The sequence below is a fragment of the Dictyostelium purpureum genome, assembly GCF_000190715.1.
Source record: "Dictyostelium purpureum unplaced genomic scaffold DICPUscaffold_138, whole genome shotgun sequence".
In the NCBI taxonomy this organism is placed as follows: Eukaryota; Evosea; class Eumycetozoa; order Dictyosteliales; family Dictyosteliaceae; genus Dictyostelium; species Dictyostelium purpureum.
Window position 1 is genome coordinate 27587 of NW_003519475.1, and position 22741 is coordinate 50327.

At 25.2% G+C, this 22741-nt stretch overlaps 9 protein-coding genes across 9 annotated transcripts; 5 read left to right on the forward strand and 4 right to left on the reverse strand.

Annotated features, from left to right (window-relative positions):
* Window positions 1–582: 582 nt before the first annotated feature.
* DICPUDRAFT_34235 (uncharacterized protein) lies at window positions 583–3417 on the reverse strand (the record flags this gene model as incomplete). Its single annotated transcript, XM_003288512.1, has 2 exons — window positions 583–839; window positions 888–3417. 2 exons carry the CDS (start codon window positions 3415–3417, stop codon window positions 583–585), a joined length of 2787 nt encoding a protein of 928 aa, XP_003288560.1.
* Window positions 3418–5245: 1828 nt separating this feature from the next.
* On the forward strand, window positions 5246–6319 carry DICPUDRAFT_152800 (uncharacterized protein; the record flags this gene model as incomplete). The annotated part of the gene is made up of 2 exons (XM_003288496.1): window positions 5246–5393; window positions 6096–6319. The coding sequence occupies 2 exons, from the start codon at window positions 5246–5248 to the stop codon at window positions 6317–6319; spliced, it is 372 nt and encodes a 123-aa protein (XP_003288544.1).
* Window positions 6320–6801: 482 nt separating this feature from the next.
* On the reverse strand, window positions 6802–9654 carry DICPUDRAFT_34222 (uncharacterized protein; the record flags this gene model as incomplete). Its single annotated transcript, XM_003288513.1, has 2 exons — window positions 6802–7058; window positions 7107–9654. 2 exons carry the CDS (start codon window positions 9652–9654, stop codon window positions 6802–6804), a joined length of 2805 nt encoding a protein of 934 aa, XP_003288561.1.
* Window positions 9655–11610: 1956 nt separating this feature from the next.
* Window positions 11611–13775, forward strand: DICPUDRAFT_98057 (uncharacterized protein). Its single transcript, XM_003288497.1, has one exon. The coding sequence runs from the start codon at window positions 12293–12295 to the stop codon at window positions 13628–13630; it is 1338 nt and encodes a 445-aa protein (XP_003288545.1). The 5' UTR covers window positions 11611–12292; the 3' UTR covers window positions 13631–13775.
* Window positions 13776–14062: 287 nt separating this feature from the next.
* On the forward strand, window positions 14063–15859 carry DICPUDRAFT_34242 (uncharacterized protein; the record flags this gene model as incomplete). Its single annotated transcript, XM_003288498.1, has 4 exons — window positions 14063–14299; window positions 14370–15036; window positions 15107–15476; window positions 15550–15859. The coding sequence occupies 4 exons, from the start codon at window positions 14063–14065 to the stop codon at window positions 15857–15859; spliced, it is 1584 nt and encodes a 527-aa protein (XP_003288546.1).
* A 1027-nt stretch (window positions 15860–16886) lies between these two features.
* On the reverse strand, window positions 16887–17918 carry DICPUDRAFT_34221 (uncharacterized protein; the record flags this gene model as incomplete). Its single annotated transcript, XM_003288514.1, has 1 exon — window positions 16887–17918. One exon carries the CDS (start codon window positions 17916–17918, stop codon window positions 16887–16889), a length of 1032 nt encoding a protein of 343 aa, XP_003288562.1.
* Window positions 17919–18189: 271 nt separating this feature from the next.
* On the forward strand, window positions 18190–19143 carry DICPUDRAFT_152806 (uncharacterized protein; the record flags this gene model as incomplete). Its single annotated transcript, XM_003288499.1, has 3 exons — window positions 18190–18425; window positions 18514–18699; window positions 18804–19143. The coding sequence occupies 3 exons, from the start codon at window positions 18190–18192 to the stop codon at window positions 19141–19143; spliced, it is 762 nt and encodes a 253-aa protein (XP_003288547.1).
* Window positions 19144–19669: 526 nt separating this feature from the next.
* On the reverse strand, window positions 19670–21801 carry DICPUDRAFT_152807 (uncharacterized protein; the record flags this gene model as incomplete). Its single annotated transcript, XM_003288515.1, has 5 exons — window positions 19670–19726; window positions 19807–20533; window positions 20604–20868; window positions 20931–21079; window positions 21164–21801. 5 exons carry the CDS (start codon window positions 21799–21801, stop codon window positions 19670–19672), a joined length of 1836 nt encoding a protein of 611 aa, XP_003288563.1.
* Window positions 21802–22499: 698 nt separating this feature from the next.
* On the forward strand, window positions 22500–22741 carry DICPUDRAFT_34246 (uncharacterized protein; the record flags this gene model as incomplete). The annotated part of the gene is made up of 2 exons (XM_003288500.1): window positions 22500–22628; window positions 22697–22741. Coding segments are annotated over 2 exons (174 nt in total), but the record flags the coding sequence as incomplete, so codon positions are not given.

Here is a 22741-nt window from a genome sequence, read left to right on the forward strand (position 1 = left end):
TAACCACCAATTTATACAAACCTACAAGGTCAATCACCATATAATAACCCAAATACATCACAAAACCCCTCTCCTCTAATTCCTGTCAAGATGTTTACTATTATCCTATGGAATAGGAAAATTGTACTTTTAATCCACCCAAGCCAATGTCGACGTTAATCTTTTAAATAAAAGTTAAGAACTTTTACATTTGAAGAATAAAATGGAAGTCCAAATGGAAGGTAATTGCCATATGTATTTATTATCCGATCAAATCTATGGAGACATCAATTTAAGTTTAGAAACCTGATATAATAGTTGGTCGGTTAAAAAAATCCTATCTTTTATAGGATATTATTCAACTTTCAAATACAAATTGGGAAGATAATTGTTATTATAATAAAACAAAAAAATGGTGACTACATTACTTAATTTAATCCAAATAAAAACATTAACTAATTTTTTAATAAAAATTATCATATATATCCTAAATTAGATTTTATTTAAAAACATATGAAAATATTAAATGATTATATTTTAAATTATTATTGATTTTTATTGCTTATGATTGATTCAGTTTATTTCATTAAATAATATTTGAATTTAAAGTTTATTCATTTTAAATGAGAATTTTTTTAGAAAAATTCTGACTTTATATTTTCTATACATTACTCCCAAAACAACAGTTATTAATGCAACCCCACCAACAGAACAAACTGAAGCAATAACAGGTACTTTCCATTTATTTTCGCATGCATTATCTGAAGCTCTAATTAAAGAATTGAATGACGGATCTAAAACAACTCTTTGTGAAAAAGATGGTGTGTTAATTGAGGTTAATCTATAATAGTATTCGTCATCTATTGGTCCTTGATCAGAATCTATAGATGATTCATCTTTATTGCCACTAGTGTTGAGTAAAAGGTAAAGTGGATCTTCAATTGATAATACTGAAACATACGATTTTCTAACTGTGTCATCAACAAACATACGTCTGGAGAATTTAGCATCCATAACTGATCCACCAGAAGCTAGTTGGAACCAGCTTACAGATTCATTGGCACCTGATCCGCCTCCAGAGTTACTTGAAGTTTGATAAATCTTGCAACCATCATTATGATATCTTTTTGTTTTTGAATTATAAATAACTTGAAGAGTATTTAAAGGTGATTCAAATTCCCAGTTTGAAATGGTGATTACGTATTTAATTGAATTTGATGGAATTGAAACAATATCACCTGCAAAGTCGTATTGGTATGCATCTTTGTAGTAGATGGCATCCAATTCAATTGTGGCTGTATCGTTTTCAAAAATACCTTTAAAGTATGAATCGGTGGTATTGTTTTTTGTTTTATTGACCCATTTAATATTTGCCATTGAAAGAGTTTTAACTGCACCAGAAAAAATGTTTAATTCTCTTAGGTAAACTATAGAAACTGTAAAATTATGTGTACCACCGCTGATAATTGAGTTGCCATTGTCGTCTACAATTGGTGGTGGTAATGGCTTTTGTTTTGGAATTGAACAATCTAAACTTCCAAAACTATCATTACAGGAACATTCACCATTAATTGGATTACAAATACCTTGATCAGGAGAGGTACAGTTATTTGGGCACATTAATGGTTCGTAATAATAGAATACTTGATTTTTACCAAACATGTTTTTAGATATAATTGAAACTGTTAAGGAGGTTTGATTTTGGTTTGGTGGGGCATTTGCTTCGTAAAAACAATTAATATGACTGTTATCTATTGCTACTGGGTTAATACATGAAAAATTTGAAACATAAACTTCTAAACTATTTGATGAAAAGCTTTCTGCTGTGATTGTGATATTACCTGGTTTATTGTAATAAAGTGATGTTGATTTAATAACTTTAGGTTCTTGGAATGAAAATGTTAAATTGTTTGAAGTGTATGAAATGGAGTTATCTGTTTTAATCAATAATAATTTAGCAAATCCATAGCCATTGAAACCTTTGCATGAGGCTGATTCACCATTGATATAGGTGCATTCTAATATCGAATTACTATTTGGTACAGAGTCCAATTCATAGCTAAATGAAAGATCAACTTGGCTATTAGTTTGGTAGTTTTTGTTTGAGAAATAAAGGCCATTAATTGTTACAATTGAATATCCATCAAGATATGGTTTTAATGATAATGACTTAATAATTGGGGCAAAATATATTGAAAAAAAATTAGATTGTTGACCTGCAACCTTTATAATAATTTGACCATTTGAGGTTTTGCCATTGACTGTAATTATTAATGATTTACGGTCTTGTGAAATAAATGGTGTGGTTTCTGATAGGTCATTTAAAATTACCGAATTTAATGATTCTTGATCAGTGCTGAAGTGTTGAGCTTGGATTGAAAACTGATTTTCATTAATTTGAGTAAATCCTGTAATAGAAGGTGGTGAAAATGAATATTGAACTTGATTTGAGATTCTACTATTTGATTGTGCAACAAAATAATGGTTTTTACCAAATCCACCAATGCTTTTAGCGATAATTGTTGTTCCATCGATTTGAGAAATGGATAGTTGATCGATACCATCTGATAAAAGTTTAAAGTTGTTGTCTACAGTTTCGAAAAATCTACCGGAAATAGTAATAGTTTCACCACCAGCAGTATCTAATATTGGGGTGCTAAGTGAGATAATATAAGGATTGAAATAAAATGTAAAACTATTTGACTTGGTAAGTTTATTGGAGATTTCTATTTTACCACTAAGAATATAAAGAGGGATAGTGCTGCAGACAATCTCGGTATCACTATTAATATTACAGTTTGGTGTAAGTTCTTGGGAAGATATAAATATAGTGGTGCTGCTGATATCGTATGAAAAACCAGTACCAATAATAGTAATGGTATCATTAATTTGATTTACATCTGTAACTAGGATAGGCTCCATATATGGAACGCTGATAGTTTCGGTTAATTTATTGCTGATCTTGAGTTTTACCATTAACGTTCCACTACCTGGTGGCGAGTTACAAATTAAAGTTGTGGGACTTATTGTGGGACATTGTGTGCTTGTATAGATATTGCTATTATAATATAATATCCAAGCTAGGGGTGTTCCTTGGTAATTAGTATCTGATAAGAAGGAACCTTGAATTGTAATTTGACCACCCTTGGTTGGAGGTGAACTGACTGAAGTAATGTGAGATGGGATTGATAAAACACCAGTTGTGGAAATTTGATTATTAACCTCTAGGTCGATAAATTGGCAAACTCTATTATTAAATAATGCTGAATCGAAGTAAACTGAAATTTTTGTATGTGGTTCCACCAATTGGATCTCCTCGGCAACTATACTGCATAAAGATACTTTCAAAAGATTCTGGTATGCTCCAAAATTTTCACCCACAATAGTAATGTAGTTATTGCTTTCATCATAAACTAACGAGGAAATCGATGGGTTCATGTACATAATATTAATAAAAGTTGTTGCATTTACTGCAGATCTAGCATAAATAGGATTGTCCACTCTACCTAGAGTATTGCCGGTGCCATCTGGAATTTGAACAGCAATACTGGTACTATTCGCGACTGTATAACTTGAAACTGGCATTTCTTCTCTTCTATAGAATAGTTTAAAACTATTGCTTTTGGCTTTTTAAAATTTTTGTTATTAATAAAATAAATAAAATTTATAATATTTTCATTTTTAGTTTATATTTACAATCAAATCTATTCAAGTCAAAAAATCTTCCATATAGAATAGCATTACCTCCAGTTGTTGGAATTCTATTGTATGATGAAGAATAGTATGAATTTATATAAGGCTAAAAAAAATTTGTTAGTATAATAATTTATTAAAAATAAAAATATTATAAACTTACTATAAAATCATAACTTTTGATTATTTCAAAACCATTTAAAATAGTTTTAATATTTCCAGATTTAATGGCATTATCTACAGGTAAATCTTTACACTGAATACCTTTTAAAGTTGGAATACCTATAGGGTTATCAACATAGATACAATATGATGTTATTTCATAGTCATTTACAAATATTTGAAAAATTGTATTTGAATCTATATTGTATACATAAAGAATTAGACTGTTGCTAAAATTATTTATTTGATTTATTACTGGATTTTGAGAATTTACTATAAAAAAAAATGATAGAGTAAGTATAAGATTATTTGAGGATGATAATTTAATTTTAGAAGGAAAAAAAAATTTTTAAACAAACCTATATTTCTGTTATTTAACAAAAAAAATAATAAAAATACAGCAAGAAAAAATGATATGAATTTCATTTATTATTTATAATAATTACTAAAATTGATACTAAGCTTTTATTATTATAATTATTATTATTATTAATATTTATCCGAAAAGTATCGCGTAATGAAGTCAACCAAAAAAAAAAATGAAAAAAAAAAAAAAAAAAAAAATTTTGAAATTTTTTAAGAATTATCAAATTTTTGTTTTGATATATTGATATTTTAATTTTTTTTTTAAATTAAAATTTTTTTTTTTAAAAAAGTTAATTTTTATTATTTTTTTTATTTTTATATTTTAATAATACCATAACAATAAAAATCCAAATTTTTAAAAATCAAATTCCAAAATTTCATTTTTTCTCATGTATTATAATTTATTTTTGTAAATATATTATTTTATATTTTTATTTAATGATTTATATATAGTTTTGTAGAGAATTATTTTTTGTGTTTATTTAATTATTAGAATAAAAAAAAAAAAAATTCTTATTTTTTGGTCATTTTTTATTTTTATATTTGTGTAAATATTCTATTTGAGATAATTATATTATATATATATTATATAATTTTGTAGATAATAATAATTTTAATTTATTTATAATAAAATTAAATTTAAACAAAATTATTATATTAATTTTTTTAATTAGAATGAAAAAAAAAAAATAAAAAAAAAAATAAAAAAAAAAAAAAAAAAAAAAAATTTTTTTTAAAAACTCTTCATTTATTATTTTTTTAATATCATTCCATTATTTAATTATATTATAAACTCTTCATTTATTATTTTTTTTAAACTCAAGAGGTTTATTTAAAATTAAAATGGTCAATTTTTTAAAATAAAAAAAAATTGAAAAAAAACATAAATATACATCAAAATAGTGTATATGTAAAAATGGTTGTAAGTCTAACAAATTTTATTTTTATTTAATTTTTAAAATATTTTTTTAGAGAATATTATTTTTTTTATTATTTTTTTATTTCCTTTTTTTTTAATTATTATAATTATCAACAAATTTATAAAATGAATACTTTCAATAAAAGAAAAGCAATCAATGAATTAAATCAAAGTCGGGGAAAAATTGTAACTGAAGAACTCTTTTTGGTTGATAGTGATACGTATGCAAGACCTAAAAATAAATATTATGGAATATCATTAGAAGAGGTAATTAGTTTGTTTTTCAATAAAAAATTTGGAAATAGTTTTTTGGAGCTAACAAATCTCAATTTAAGTAAAATCAACTCAGAAAAAGAAGAGATTTATTAAAGAGAATTTGAAGGAGGTTCCAAAAAGTATAAATTTAAGCTTATTTCAAGGATTACCAAAGAAGAGCTTCTTGAATATGAATAATTCAAAGTTGGCAGGACTATTTTTTTTTTTTTAAAAAATCAAACTAACCCATTTTCGAACCCCTACTGTTACCTTAATGTTAGATTTGGGTGTTTTTAAAACAATTATGGAAATTACAAACCATAGTAATACAAAAATGAAAAAAAACAGATTTTTTTTGGTTCAATCAACAACCAAATTTACAGATGATCAAATTAAAAGAATTGCAGGTGAAATGAGTGATATCAGTTATGATTTGGTAGAAGGAATTAAAGTTTGCACCCTTGACAAAATTATATATAAATATATCCTAAATTCAGATTCAAAAGAGAAATATATTCAATAAGATAATAAATCTCCAATTATGTGTATACCTCGTAAACCTCATGCAAATGGTCTTTTAAGTTATATGGTTGGAACCTTTTTAGAACGTATTCATCATTTTCATCCCCTAAAAAAAGCCCAGAATCATCACCAAAAAGAGGGTCTTTTAATTAATTTGAATTCAAATATCCATATATTATAGAGTTTTTAAACAAGTTAGATAATGAAATAAATCCCTCAAGTAGTGTTGATCACGTATTAGGAAAGTATAAAGATTTTAAATTTCATTTAGTTGGAGATAGTGCATTTTTTCCCAAAGATAATTTAAATCATATTGTAAATAAAGGTTGGTTGGCAACAATTTCAGATTCCTCAAGTAGTAACATTAACACATTACTCAAAGATACATTAAAAGATGATAAAAGTTGGATTGCAATTGAATAGACCTCTACTATCAAACTAACCACCAATTTATACAAACCTACTACGTTAAACTTTTAATAAAAGTTAAGAACTTTTCCATTTGAAGAATAAAAAGGAAGTCCAAAAATATGGTAATTGCCATATGTATTTATTATCCGATCAAATCTATGGAAACATCAATTTAAGTTTAGAAACCTGATATATAATAGTTCGTTGGTTAAAAAAATCCTATCTTTTATGCGATATTAGTCAACTTTCAAATACTAATTGGGAAGGTTATTATTAAAATATGACGAAAAATGGTTACTGCAGTGGCCACATTACTTTATATAATCCAAATAAAAACATTAACTAATTTTTTAATAAAAATTATCATATATATCCTAAATTAGATTTTATTTAAAAACTATGAAAAAAAATATTAAATGATTATATTTTAAATTATTTTTTGATTTTTATTGCTTGTGATTGATTCAGTTTATTTCATTAAATAATATTTGAATTTAAAGTTTATTCATTTTAAATGAGAATTTTTTTAGAAAAATTCTGACTTTATATTTTCTATACATTACTCCCAAAACAACAGTTATTAATGCAACCCCACCAACAGAACAAACTGAAGCAATAACAGGTACTTTCCATTTATTTTCGCATGCATTATCTGAAGCTCTAATTAAAGAATTGAATGACGGATCTAAAACAACTCTTTGTGAAAAAGATGGTGTGTTAATTGAGGTTAATCTATAATAGTATTCGTCATCTATTGGTCCTTGATCAGCATCTATAGATGATTCATCTTTATTGCCACTAGTGTTGAGTAAAAGGTAAAGTGGATCTTCAATTGATAATACTGAAACATACGATTTTCTAACTGTGTCATCAACAAACATACGTCTGGAGAATTTGGCATCCATAACTGATCCACCAGAAGCTAATTGGAACCAGCTTACAGATTCATTGGCACCTGATCCGCCTCCAGAGTTACTTGAAGTTTGATAAATCTTGCAACCATCATTATGATATCTCTTTGTTTTTGAATTATAAATAACTTGAAGAGTATTTAAAGGTGATTCAAATTCCCAGTTTGAAATAGTAATTACGTATTTAATTGAATTTGATGGAATTGAAACAATATCACCTGCAAAGTCGTATTGGTATGCATCTTTGTAGTAGACGGCATCCAATTCAATTGTGGCTGTATCGTTTTCAAAAATACCTTTAAAGTATGAATCGGTGGTATTGTTTTTTGTTTTATTGACCCATTTAATATTTGCCATTGAAAGAGTTTTGACTGCACCAGAAAAAATGTTTAATTCTCTTAGGTAAACTATAGAAACTGTAAAATTATGTGTACCACCGCTGATAATTGAGTTACCATTGTCGTCTACAATTGGTGGTGGTAATGGCTTTTGTTTTGGAATTGAACAATCTAAACTTCCAAAACTATCATTACAGGAACATTCACCATTAATTGGATTACAAATACCTTGATCAGGAGAGGTACAGTTATTTGGGCACATTAATGGTTCGTAATAATAGAATACTTGATTTTTACCAAACATGTTTTTAGATATAATTGAAACTGTTAAGGAGGTTTGATTTTGGTTTGGTGGGGCATTTGCTTCGTAAAAACAATTAATATGACTGTTATCTATTGCTACTGGGTTAATACATGAAAAATTTGAAACATAAACTTCTAAACTATTTGATGAAAAGCTTTCTGCTGTGATTGTGATATTACCTGGTTTATTGTAATAAAGTGATGTTGATTTAATAACTTTAGGTTCTTGGAATGAGAATGTTAAATTGTTTGAAGTGTATGAAATAGAGCTATCTGTTTTAATCAATAATAATTTAGCAAACCCATAGCCATTGAAACCTTTGCATGAGGCTGATTCACCATTGATATAGGTGCATTCTAATATTGAATTGCTATTTGGTACAGAGTCTAATTCATAGCTAAATGAAAGATCAACTTGGCTGTTAGTTTGATAGTTTTTGTTTGAGAAATAAAGACCATTAATTGTTACAATTGAAGATCCATCAAGATATGGTTTTAATGATAATGACTTAATAATTGGGGCAAAGTATATTGAAAAAATATTAGATTGTTGACCTTCAACCTTTATAATAATTTGACCATTTGAAGTTTTGCCATTAACTGTAATTATTAATGATTTACGGTCTTGTGAAATAAAAGGTGTGGTTTCTGATAGGTCATTTATAATTACCGAGTTTAATGATTCTTGATCAGTGCTGAAGTGTTGAGCTTGGATTGAAAACTGATTTTCATTAATTTGAGTAAATCCTGTAATAGAAGGTGGTGAAAATGAATATTGAACTTGATTTGAGATTCTACTATTTGATTGTGCAACAAAATAATGGTTTTTACCAAATCCACCAATGCTTTTAGCGATAATTGTTGTTCCATCGATTTGAGAAATGGATAGTTGATCGATACCATCTGATAAAAGTTTAAAGTTGTTATTTGAATTGGTGATTGGGTCTACAGTTTCGAAAAATCTACCGGAAATAGTAATAGTTTCACCACCAGCAGTATCTAATATTGGGGTGCTAAGTGAGATAATATAAGGTTTGAAATAAAATGTAAAACTGTTTGACTTGGTAAGCATATTGGAGATTTCTATTTTACCACTAAGAATATAAAGAGGGATAGTGCTGCAGACAATCTCGGTATCACTATTAATATTACAGTTTGGTGTAAGTTCTTGGGCAGAGATAAATATAGTAGTGCTGCTGATATCGTATGAAAAACCAGTACCAATAATAGTAATGGTATCTTTAATTTGATTTACATCTGTAACTTGGATAAGTTCCATATATGGAACGCTGATAGTTTCGGTTAGTTTATTGCTGATCTCGAGTTTTACCATTAACGTTCCACTACCTGGTGGCGAGTTACAAATTAAAGTTGTGGGACTTATTGTGGGACATTGTGTGCTTGTATAGAAATTGCTGTTATAATATAATTTCCAAGGAAGGGGTGTCCCATAGTAATTAGTATCTGATAAGAAGGAACCTTGAATTGTAATTTGACCACCCTTGGCTGGAGGTAAACTAACTGAAGTAATGTGAGATGGGATTGATAAAACACCAGATGAGGAATTTTGATTATTAACCTCTATTTGAATAAATGGGCAGACTATATTTTCAAATAACGCTGAATCGTAGTAAACTGAAATTTTTGTATGTGGTGCGAGCAATTGGATCTCCTGGGCAACTTTATCGCATACATATACTTTCAAAAGATTCTGGTATGCTCCAAAATTTTCACCCACAATAGTTAAGTATTTATTGCTTTCATCATAAACTATCGAGGAAATCGTTGGGTTCATGTATCCAATATTAATAAAAGTTGTTGCATTTACTGCAGATCTAACATACATAGGATTGTCCACTCTACCTGGAGTATAACCGGTGCCATCTGGAATTTGAACAGCAATACTGGTACTATTCGTGACTGTATAGCTTGAAACTAGCATTTCTTCTCTTCTATAGAATAGTTGAAAATTATTGCTTGTGGCTTTTAAAATTTTAATATAAAAATTTTTGTTAATAAAAATTATAATAAATAAAAATTATTAAATTATATTTACAATCAAATCTATTCAAGTCAAAATATCTTCCATATAAAATAACATTACCCCCAGTTGTAGGAAGTTTATTGTTTGATGTTACAAGGTTTGGTGTTATAACGTATGAACTTATTACAGGCTAAAAAAAATTTGTTAGTATAATAACTTCTATATTAAAAAATAAAAATATTTTAAACTTACCATAAAGTTAAAACTTTTGATAATTTCAAAACCATTAAAAATAGTTTTAATATTTCCAGATTTAATGGCATTATTTACAGGTAAATCTTTACACTGAAAACCTTTTATAGTTGGAACACCTATAGGGTTATCAACATAGATACAATATGATGTTATTTCAAAATCATTTACAAATATTTGAAAAATTGTATTTGCATCAATATAGTATACATAAAGAACTAGAGTGTTGCTAAAATTAATTATTTGATTTATAAATGGATTTTGAGAATTTACTATAAAAAAAAATGATAGAGTAAGTATAAGATTATTTAATGAAGATAATTTAATTTTAGAAGGAAAAAAAAATATTTTATTGAACACACCTATATTTCTGTTATTTAACAAAAAAAATAATAAAAATACAACAAAAAAAAATGATTTGAATTTCATTTATTATTTATAATAATTACTAAACTTGATACTAAATTTTTATTATTATAATTAATAAAATTTATCCGTATCGCAAAATATTGAGTCTACCAAAAAAAAAAAAATCAAAAAAAAATTAAAAATAAATTTTTTGAAATTTTTTTGGAATGGTTTTGATATTTTTTTGTAAAAAATATATTTTTTTAATTATTTTTAAAAAAGTTAATTTTTTTTATTTTTTTTATTTTTTTTATTTTAATAAAACAGTAATGGATAAATTAAAATGACATTTTTTTCAATCAAAAATAGAAATAATTTTAAAATTTCATAAAGATGGTTTTATCCTTTCAAAAAAAAAAAAAGAAATAATTGGTTGCAGGTTACAAAGAAAAAGTAAATAGTCATCAACATCAAAGTGTTGGAAAGATTAAAAATTAAATAAATATCAAGCATAACAATTGTTAAAGGTATTTAAAAATCAAAGCTAATTCAAGAAGACAAGTAATGGTTCGAAATGTGGTCCAAAAAATAGGTCAAATAGTGAATCAAAAGTAGTGCGAATAGTACAACTTGTGGCAATACAGATGGTAGAGTAAATTTTAAAGTAGCAGATAATAAAACTTTAGATGAAGGTTCAGTGATTCTTATCCTCAAAACATCAATAATTAATTTAATGAAAAAAAAAAAATAAAAAAAAAAAATAAATTCCAATAGTTTTTAATATTGATACTATTATTATTATTGTTATTATTATTATCAAATCATATTATTTTTACTAGTGTTATTTGGTTCGGTTTGAAGTGCTATTATAAAAGAAGGAATAAAAGAAAAAAAAGGTTAGTTAAAAAAAGTATTCAAGATTTATGATTGTTATTCTTTTTTTAGATCAAAGATTTTTTTGTTTTAAAAATAGACTAGTTTTTCTTTTCATTTGTTTATCGAAAAATAAATCAGAGAAAATTTTTTTATTAATTGTAAAAATAATTTAAAAAATAATTTTAAAAAAATTAAAAAATTAAAAACTTTTTTTAAATTATTTTTTTAAAATTATTTTAATCTTTTTTTTTAAAATAATATAAAAATAACACACATATAAAACTAATCATCATAAATAATTATCTTTATTTAAAACAATTATTTCTATATTTGTTAGAAAAAAAAAAAAAAAAAAAGAAATAATCTTTGATGTGTATTGTAATACATACACTCACTCACTCTCACACACACACAAAAAATTAAATAATTTTTTTTTTTTAATTTTTAATTTTTTTTTTATTTAAATTTAACATTAAAAAAAGATTATTATAATATTAGAGTTAACTTTATATAAATTATATAGATAAATAAAAAAAACAATAACAAAAACAACAACAACATTATTTCATTTTTTTTTTCATATTTTTTTTTTTTGTAATATAATTTATTTCATTCATAATAATAATAGTATATAATAATCACAATAATAAATTTATTAAATATTAAATATAATAATAAAAAAATACAAATTTAATTAAACAGCTACAGAGTAATTAATTTTAAACTTTTTTTTTTTCTATTTTTTTTTGTACATACATATTTATATACATATATATATATCAGACTCTCACCTATATATCATCCATACACTTTAAACCAAACATATTGAAAAGTTTTTAATATAAATAATTATTTTAGTCTAAATTTAATAAATAAAAAGTTATATATGTATTATAAAATAATAATAATAATATCAAATCTATAATAAAAATAAAAATAAAAATAATAATTGTATATATAATAGTAAAATAAAATGTTATCAATGACTGATAGCAGAAAAAGAGTAACAGTATTTCAAAATGGTAAAAGAATTGGAGGTAAGGCAATTAGTATTCCCAAAAAATGGCCAGAGTTTTTAAAGATTATATCAAAGAAATTAAATATACCAGTATCAAGAATCTTTAATGAAGATGGTGGTGAAATAGATGAAATTGAAGCAATAGTACCAAAAGAGATATTATACGCAAGTTGTGGGGAGAATTTTATATTTATTAAGGATGTACAGACAGGAGTAACCACGATTGGGGGAAATACATCACTTGTAAATAGTAATGGAACACCTAGTTATTACCCAGCAGCATTACCATATAATAGCCCAATAGGGTTTACACCGTTATTAAATAGTGGTACCAACAGCGATGGATGTACAAATACAAGCACAACTACAACAATGATAACAAATATAAATAGCTTAAATAATGGAATGATATTAAACAATAGTGAATGGGTCAGTTTAAATGTTGGTGGAAGAATTTTTTCAACAACTCGTACAACTATCCTCCGAGATAAAGAGAGTATGTTAGCAAAGATGTTTAGTGAAAGTTGGGACTCTGCAAAGGATATAAATGGTGCATATCTTATCGATAGATCTCCAGATTATTTTGCTCCACTTTTAAATTTTCTACGTTGTGGCACGATTACAATTGACGATGGTATAAATATAGAGGGTGTTTATCAAGAGGCAAGATTCTTTAATATAACTGGTATGGTGGATAAGTTGGCATCAATGGTAGAGAGAAAGAGCAGATCCGATGTTTTCACTCGTAAAGATGTCATATCGATTCTTTTGACATCCTCCTCAAATTCTAGTCTCAGATGTCAAGGTTTAAATTTGGCTGGTGTAGATTTATCGAAATTAGATTTAAGAAACATAAACTTTAAAATGACAAACTTTAAAGAAACCAATCTTTCAAAGTGCAATTTAGACAATGCATTACTTCAAGAAGCAGATTTAAGTGGTGCTGACCTAAGTGGAGCCTCTCTCAGAGGTACCAATTTAACAGGTGCAAATTTAGAATCATGTAATCTCAAAGGTGCAAATTTTGAAGATAGAGGTGGTCAAAGAGCCACCCTCGAAAATGTAAATTTTAAAAATGCTACTCTCGAAGAGGCAAACTTTAGTGGTGCTAACCTCAGGGTTTGTAATTTTAAAAATGCAAATCTCGAAAATTGTAATTTCCGTGGTGCTGATTTAGCTGGTGCAAATTTGGAAGATTGTAATTTAAGAGGTGCAAATCTACATAAAGCAAATTTAATTGGTGTAAATTTAAGAGGTGCTAATTTTGATATAAGAACCGTTAGCTCAAGATAAAAAAAAAGAAAAAAATCAATTTAAATCAAATCAATTTAAAATAACAACCATCTATATAATTATAATAATATTTTTTAAATTTAAAAAAATATTAATATATTAATAAAATCTCGCCTCACTGTATATATATCTATTTATAAAATTTAAATATTCCAAAAATAATATTTTTAATTTTTCTTTTTAAATTTCTTTTTTTTAATTTATTTAATAAAATTATGATATCACTTATAAATTTATGGGGATATTATATAGATATTTATGATATTTGAAATTTACTCTGAAGACTCCTCAATCACAGATTTTTTATTTATTTTTTTTTAATTTTTTTTAATTTTTTTTTAAAATTTAGATTGAAAAATCCCCATACACTTTTTTTTTTTATTATTTTATTTTTCTTTACATTTAATAAATCAAATATTATTTACTAATAAAATGAAGTTAATTTTATTTTTAATTTTATTAGTAAATATAGTGTTTGCTCAACAAACTGAAGTTATTAGTATCTTAAATGGCCCAATTATAGGTAATGTTTACGATACACATAAAGCCTGGTTAGGTGTTCCATTTGGTCAACCACCAGTCAATAGTATGCGTTGGAAGAGTCCAGTTGCTGTATCTTCTTGGTCAACACCCTATAATGCTACATATGAAAGAAATGCATGTTTTCAAGTATGTATTATTTATTCCTAAAATAATAAAAAAATAAAAAAATATATTAATAAAAAAAATAAAAAAAAAGTTTTGTAATTTACCAGCTGGTGTATGTCCAGATCAAAATGCAGTTGCAGAAGATTGTTTATATTTAAATGTTTTTACACCAAATGTAGATTTTAATAACTTACAATCACCATTACCAGTAATGGTTTTTATTCCAGGTGGACGTTTTGAAATGGGTTCTGCATTTGCCCCATTATATGAAGGTGGTAATATTGTTAATTCATCAGGTGTAGTTTTGGTTATCATTAACTATCGTTTGGGTGCATTTGGTTTCCTTCAAACCAGTAGCGGTATTTCAGCAAATGTTGGTTTTGAAGATCAAATTTTAGCTTTACAATGGGTACAAGAAAATATTAAATCTTTTGGTGGCGATCCAACCCAAGTTACGGTATTTGGTGAAAGTGCTGGTGGTACAAGTAGCAGTCTTCATTTAACATCACCTGCATCTACTGGTTTATTTTCAAAAATCATCATCGAGTCAAATCCATGGTCATTACCAATCAAAACAATTGATCAAGCTGTTATTTTAGGTAAAATTTTTGCCAATGATTTAGGTTGTGATGAATCTGACATCAATTGTTTATACTCCAAATCTGCCGAAGATATTTTACTTGCACAAAATAAGAGCCAAAACCATTTTTCAGTTTTCCAACCATTACTTACATTCTTACCATGGACCCCAGTTGTTGGTAAATATTAAATTAAACCAATCACTATACTATTTAAACAGATTTATTAACAAATATTAACTAAATATAGATGGTAAACTAATTACAGATCAACCATTATCATTAATCCAAAAGGGTCAATATAATAAGGTACCTGTTCTCCTTGGTACTGTACGTAATGAAGCTTTACTTTTCGTTGCTTCCATTACTTTAAATATTAATAAAATAGAATATATTGGAGGTTTAATCGATATCTTTGGTCTTAAACGTGAAGGTGAAATCTATAGCTTATACTCGAAATTTATAAATGGTTCAAACTTTATGGACACCCTTGGAGTTGTTGGTACTGATTATATTTTTGTTTGTCCAACTAGAAATGCAGCTATGTATTTATCATCAGATACCTCAAATCCTGTTTATACCTATCAATTACAACATGTTACAAGCTTTAATCCTTATGGGTAAGCTATATTACAATTTCTTATACAATTAAAAATATATTAATTTAAAACTTTTTATTTATTTATTATATAGAAATGAATACCCATTCTGTGCTGGTGCTGTTTGCCATGGTCTTGAATTACCATACCTTTTCAACAATACACAATGGTTCCACTTTACACCAGAAGAACAAGTTTTATCTACTCAATTAATGAACTATTGGACCAATTTTGCCAGAAGCGGCAATCCAAACTCTCCAAATCCAGTAAATGTTCAATGGACACCATATACCAAAGCTAATGATGATATGATGACTCTTGACACTCCAAATTATATGCAATCTGGTTATCTCAATGAATACTGTTCATATTGGGATCAGTTGGGTTATGAGGTTGGTTGGTAAAATCAATTCTAAAAATATATATAATAAATAAATAATTTTTTTTTTTAAAAAAAAGGCAAAAATAAATAAAAAAATTTAATGCACAAAAGTAAATAAATAAATTTTTTTTTTTTTTATAACTAAAATCTTTTTTATTGGTATTAGATTTTAAAACTATTATACATTTTACTTTTACATCTACTATAACCCATGGCTATAGTTTCAAGGTGACTTGTTTTTTTTTTGAGCTTATTCGCAAAAATCTAACTCGATGCAAACCATTAAATCGTCTTTTTGGCCATCAATAATTTTATCTATAATTTTAAAACCAGCTTTTTTTACCATTGGTATACATAAATTTTGTAATGATGTTGGATAATGGTAACAGCTATCTCGTATATAATCGAGTGTTTGATATCTATTATTTCCTTGGCTTAAATATATGTTGCTGTGTGTAGATAAAATAGTACAAATTTGACACTCTCTATAATTATTATTAATTATTAATATTAATAACATAGGATTGGTATTAGTATTATTTATAAATTATAAATCAAATTTTAAAGTGATGCTTACGATTGGCAATTAATATTGCCTATTGTAATAAATAAAATAAAAAATAGAGTTATTATATTTTTTAAATTCATTATTATTATTGTTTTATTTATATATGGAATGATCAAAAAAAAAAAAAAAAAAAAAATTCCATTGGCTAGAAAAAAAAAAAATTTTAAAAAAAAAAAATTTTTGATTAAAGATATTTTTATGACTGAAATTTTTTAGGATTATATGACGCCAACTGTCAAAAATTATTCTGTGTATGCTAAGATTTGCCATTTTTATAATAATAATCTTTGCATTATTTTTTTTGTTTTGTCTTTTTTTATAAATTAAAAAAAAAAAAAAAAATGAAAAAATAGTTTGTTTTTCGTAAATTTATATATATGTATAAATATTATCTTTTTATTTTTTTTTTAAAAAAGTATTTGTATATTGCTTTATTTTTTTTTTTTTTTTTATTATTTATTTATTTTATTATTTAAATAATTTATAAATTAAAGTGGTTTTTTAATTTTGGATCGATTGTAAAATTTGAAATTGATCTTTTAATATTATTTTTAGTGTTTTCGGATGTATTTTCGTTATTTAAAAGTTTTTCTAAGTTTTTGACGACTTGATTATAAACATTTTCGTTGTTGATTATTTCATTTGAGTATTTGTGGGATTCGACATTATGGTTTGCAATGATTTCAAAAGTGACATATTCGCTCTTTGTGATGACATCAAATTGATCGAATTTATCAGTTTTTTCAACTAAAACTTTATAGATTTCTTCTTTGTTTTCTTCGAGATAGGCACTACGAATAATATATTTACCAAGATCTGAAGTGATACCTAACTTTAAGTTGACTGGATAGATTTTAAGTAAATCGATGACTTTTAATGAAGCACCTTCAGCATCTACTCTCTTTCCTAAAGAGTTGAGAAAACTGTCTGGAACTGTTAAATTATTACGAAGTTGATAGGTTGATAAGAGTGAAGCGGCTAACTCGACTTCACCTTCGTGTTTGCTTAAGAGTTGAGATACACATTTAACAAATACATTCATTTGTGGGAAAATTTGGAATTTATCACTATGAATTAACATCTCTGAGAATAATGGAATTTGATTGTTTTTGAGGAATGATTCGAAAATGTAAGTCTTTTGTGATGGTTTAAAGAATTCACTTGATTTGTTTCCAACTCTTTTGTAGAATGCTAAACTTTGAAAAAGTTCTTCTGATGTTTTTGATTTTCTAAATAAAGCTGCAACTAAATGATTTGAAATTGCACCATACTTTTGATATTTTTCTTTAACATTATTTAAAACTTGTGGATAATCTAAATCCTCAACTGAAACTGATGATTGTTCTGAAAAAAACTTTTCTTTTTCTTCTTTTAATAATCTTTGTTCTTTATCTCTTTTATTTTTAATTTTATCAAATTTCTTTTGTGATAAAACACTATAATTACATTTACTTAAAAATAATGAATTACTATTTAATTTTAAAATATTGGTTGATTTAATTAAACTATTCATTTTTTATTGATTATTATTAAAAAAAAAAAAAAACGAATAACAATGAATCTTTAAATAAAAAAATAAAATAAAAAAAAATGATTGTTTTTTTCGAAAAAAAAAAAAAAAAAATTTTTATTTTTTTAAATTTTGGTTTTTTTTTTTTTTTATTTTTTTTTTTATTTTTTCATATTAAAATTTTATTTTTTATTTATTGAAATTCATATTTTTTTCTCTCTTTTTTATTATTTTAAAATTATTTATATATCATTATATATTTAGAGAATAAAATATGGCAAATTCAAAGTACGAATATGTAAAGTCATTCGAACAACCTGACCATTTACTAAAAAATGTTTATATAGTTGTTCGTATTGACGGCAGAGGATTCCACAAATTTACAACAAAACACGACTACAACAAACCAAATGATGATAGGGGCTTAGCATTAATGAATAGAGCTGCATTAGAAGTTTGTAAAGAATTTCCAGATATTATAATAGCATTTGGTGAAAGTGATGAATATAGGTAAGTGTTATTAATAAAAAATATTTTTATTAAAAAAATTAAAAATAGATTTATTAATAAATATTTTTTTTTTTTAAATTTAATATAGTTTTGTTTTTAAAAAAAATTGTAATTTATTCGAAAGAAGGTCAAGTAAAATATCTTCTTCAATTGTATCTTATTTTACTAGCCAATTTGTATATAGATGGAAAGAATATTTTGGTGATCACGAATTAAAATATCCACCCACTTTTGATTCAAGATGTGTTTTATATCCAACTGATGAAAATATAAAGTAATTATTATTTATTAATATATGTTTTATAAATATTTTAAATTGGATTTATGTACATATTAAATAAATTTATATTAAAATTACGATATTTTTTTTTTTTTTAGGGATTATTTAAGTTGGAGACAAGCAGATACACATATTAATAATTTATACAATACATGCTACTGGGCATTGGTTTTAAAAGGAAACAAAACAGCGGTAGAAGCAGAGGAAACTTTAAGAGGAACCTTTTCAGACGAAAAAAATGAAATGTTATTTACCAAATTCGAAATCAACTATAACAATTTACCACAGATTTATAGAAAGGGCTCTGTAATTTTTAGAAAAATGCTTCAAGAAACAAATGAAAGTGGTGTAACAAAATCTAAAAAGAGATTGGTGGTCGAACACATTGACATTATTGGGGAAAAGTTTTGGAAAGAAAATGATATTTTAAAAAATTAATAAAATTATATAATTTTATATGTAAATAATCTATTTTTTTTAGTATTTAAATTTATATTTATTAATCTAAATATAATATTTATTTAAAAAAAAAAATGATAATTTTTTTTTAAAATTTTTTTTTTTTCTCCCACAAATCATTTCGGTTTTTTTTTGTTTTATAATCAAAAAAATGGCATATTATTTTTTTTTTTATGTGATTTTTTTGTATTGATGGAAAATAAAGGTGATTTTAATTAGCGTGTAGGTCATCAAACCCTGGACCAGAGTTTTTCTGCCCTTGTGTTTATTATTTTTCAAAAAGTCAACTACAAAGAAATTAGAAAAACGGTATTTCATAGTACATATTAGGGTAAATTCGACCCAGTCCCTTTTGTGTCTCCGTATGACCAACATACTTTTTTATAAATAAACAAATAAAATAAAATAAAATATAAAAATTTTTACAAACTATTTACAAAACTTTATTTCTTTTCTTTTTTTTCTTTTTTTTTTTATAAATGAATATAAAAGATACAATCTGATTTTAATTAACATTTCTTGAGTCATCCCATTGATCCCACAAAATAACATCACCGCTCCACTAAAATTAATGAAAAAAATAAAAAAATAAAATTATTAATAATAAAACAACTATAAAATAGATAATAAATAATAATTTACACTAGTTGTAATTAACTCTAAAGAGTTTGGAGACCAGGCCAAGTCACGAATTGGAGAGCTACTATGATTTAATGATTTGACTATTTTACCAGTTAAAAGATCGTAGATATAGGCAGTACCATCAAAAGAGCCAGAGTAGATATACTTTTGACCTGTAGTGGCCATTGGTGAAAAATAACAACGAATTAATGTTTGAAGTACTTGATGTCCTTTATATGTCATTAAAGATAAGTCATTAATTGGATTTGAAAGACCACTATAATCATTATTTCTGAAATATAAGTAGCCTGATCTTGGGTCAATATAGTCAGCTGGTAATTTTGTTTTGGGATCACCCATCTTTCTAATGTCCCAAAGTTTGGCAGAGTGGTCTTTGCTGTTGCTTAATAAATAAACACCGTCTTCTTTTGATGATACATGTGTAATACCACGCTGATGGCCAGTGAAAATACCAATTGGATCAATTTTGCCATTTTGTGTTGAGTCGAGCATTCTTTTATCCCAAATTTTAATTGAGGTGTCATCGCTGCCACTCATAAATATATTGCCGGTACAATCTAAGTACGATATACTATTTACATCTATTGGGTGACCACCGAAACTACACAAATTTGATCTTGTCTCTAGATCATATATTTTTACTATACCTTCTGAACAGCCACATAATATTTCTTTATTGTTTGGTGAAAATTTTAAGCTATATACACAAAATCTTTCTGTGGTTGGGCTATTTATATTTAATTAATAAAAGAGTCAGTATTTTAAAGTTAAATTAAAAATTAATATAAATTAGTTACTCTAAAAATAAGCTTTCGTGATAATTTTCTGCATTTTGTCTAATACCTCCTCTGATGGTTTGATTATTTGTGTTTCTGGTGTAATCTTCATCACTTTGGTTATAATCTACTCTAATCAATTGTATATATTGACTCCATGAGGAATAAATTAACCAGTTTTGATCGGGGCTATAGTCAGTATCAATAATTGACCAATGAATATCAATAGCATCAATAGTTTTAATTTTTTCCCAAGTACTTGTATCGTAAATATTAATTTTTTTATCTAAAATAAATATAAAAACAGTTAATATTAATTTTGAAACAATTTTAATAATATAAACTTACCTTGGCTTGCGGTCATGAGTCTTTTCCCATCATTAGTTATTTTACAACAAAAGGCCCTACCTTCCAATGAATCTATTAATACACCTTTGCTTTTTGGTAAATAGTGTTGAGATATTCTAATATTTTCAACTCCTCTTTCTTTAATCTCTCTCTTTTAATAATAAAAATATTAGTATAATTATACTAATATTTTATATTTAAATAATAATAAAAAAGTTACATTAAATAAATACTGATCAACCTTGGTATTACTATCTCTTGTTCTTGATTGTATTTGAGAAACGATGGTTCCTTCAGTTAAAGATTTTATTACCTTGGCACTATTGTTAGTACTACTATCATTATTGTTATTATTAGTGTTATTATTTCTACCACGATAGTGATTTAAGACCTCCCTAAAAAATGATGGAATTAGTTCTGATAAAACGTAGCCATCATCTTCTTCGTCATTATCATCTAATACATCTTCATCACTATAAAAATCTTCGTCTTCGTTGTCTTCTTCGTCTTCGTATTCTTCTTCTTCTTCTTCTTCTTCCTCTTCCTCTTCTTCGCTTTCGCCAATACTACTATCTTCTTTATCATTATTGTTGTTTATATTATTGTTATTGTTATTACTATTGTTGTTGTTGTTGTTGTTGTTGTTGTTGTTGTTGTTGTTGTTGTTGTTTAATCTCGATCTTTTATTATTTATACGACTGTTATTAAATACATCACCATTGCTACTAGTATTATTGGCATTTAATTCATAATACTCCTCATCCTCATCATTGATATCATCATCATCCTCCTCTAATAGTATTTCATCCACTATATCTTCATATCCGTCATCATCATCAATACCACTTGTATCTGAACTACTTAATGACATTGTTTTATTTTAATATTTATTTTATTTTAATTATTGGTTTATAAATATTTTTTATAATAATACAATTTTATTATTTTATTATTATTGACTATATTATTTTTTTTATTATTGTTTTTTATTATTTATTATTTTATAATTATTTTTAATATAATTATTATAACAAATTACAAAAGATACTTAATTTAAAATAAAAAAAATTAAAAAAAAAATTAAAAAATTAAAATTTTTTTTTTTTTTTTTTTTTTTTTAAATTAAATAATAATTAAAATAATTGTGTGAAAATAAAAAAGATTCCATTGCTTCTTTTTTTTTCTATATGGGTGATTATAAAAAAGATATGATAGTGGGTGAAAAACAAATATATGAAATTTAATCAAATGTGGTTAAATTCTCAACTTTTAAATTATTGGATTAAAATGCTTTGAATATTAAAAATTTAAAAAAAAACAGGACATTTTAACTCGAAAAACTAACAATAGTAATAATTATTATTATCTGGAGAAAAAAATAAAAATATATTAACCAGTTTTTATTAAAAAACAATTTTTTTATTTTTTTTATTTTTTTTTAATTTTTTTTTTTATTTTTTTATTTTTTTTTCTAAAAATTTAAATTTTTTTCTTTTTGCATAAAAAGAAATTTTTTAAATTTTTTATTTTCATTAAATTCAAATCAATAAATAATCAATAAATAATAAAATGTTAGGTTCATTAAAAGAAGTCAAACCAGTCGACGCTGAAATCAAAGAAGTCTTATCAAAAGTTGATGACAAAGTCAAATCAACCTTAAATGTCACTGAATTCGAACCAGTCTCATACAAAACTCAAGTAAGTTAATCAAAATTTAAAAAAAAAAAATCAACAAAATACTTATATATTCATTTTTTATATTATAGCTTGTCAACGGTACCAACTACTTTGCCAAAGTTAAAACCCCATCA

Bases quoted from the DNA above. Each gene is read 5' to 3' on its own strand.
- DICPUDRAFT_98057 (XM_003288497.1), top strand. From the start codon at position 12,293: ATGTTATCAATGACTGATAGCAGAAAAAGAGTAACAGTATTTCAAAAT.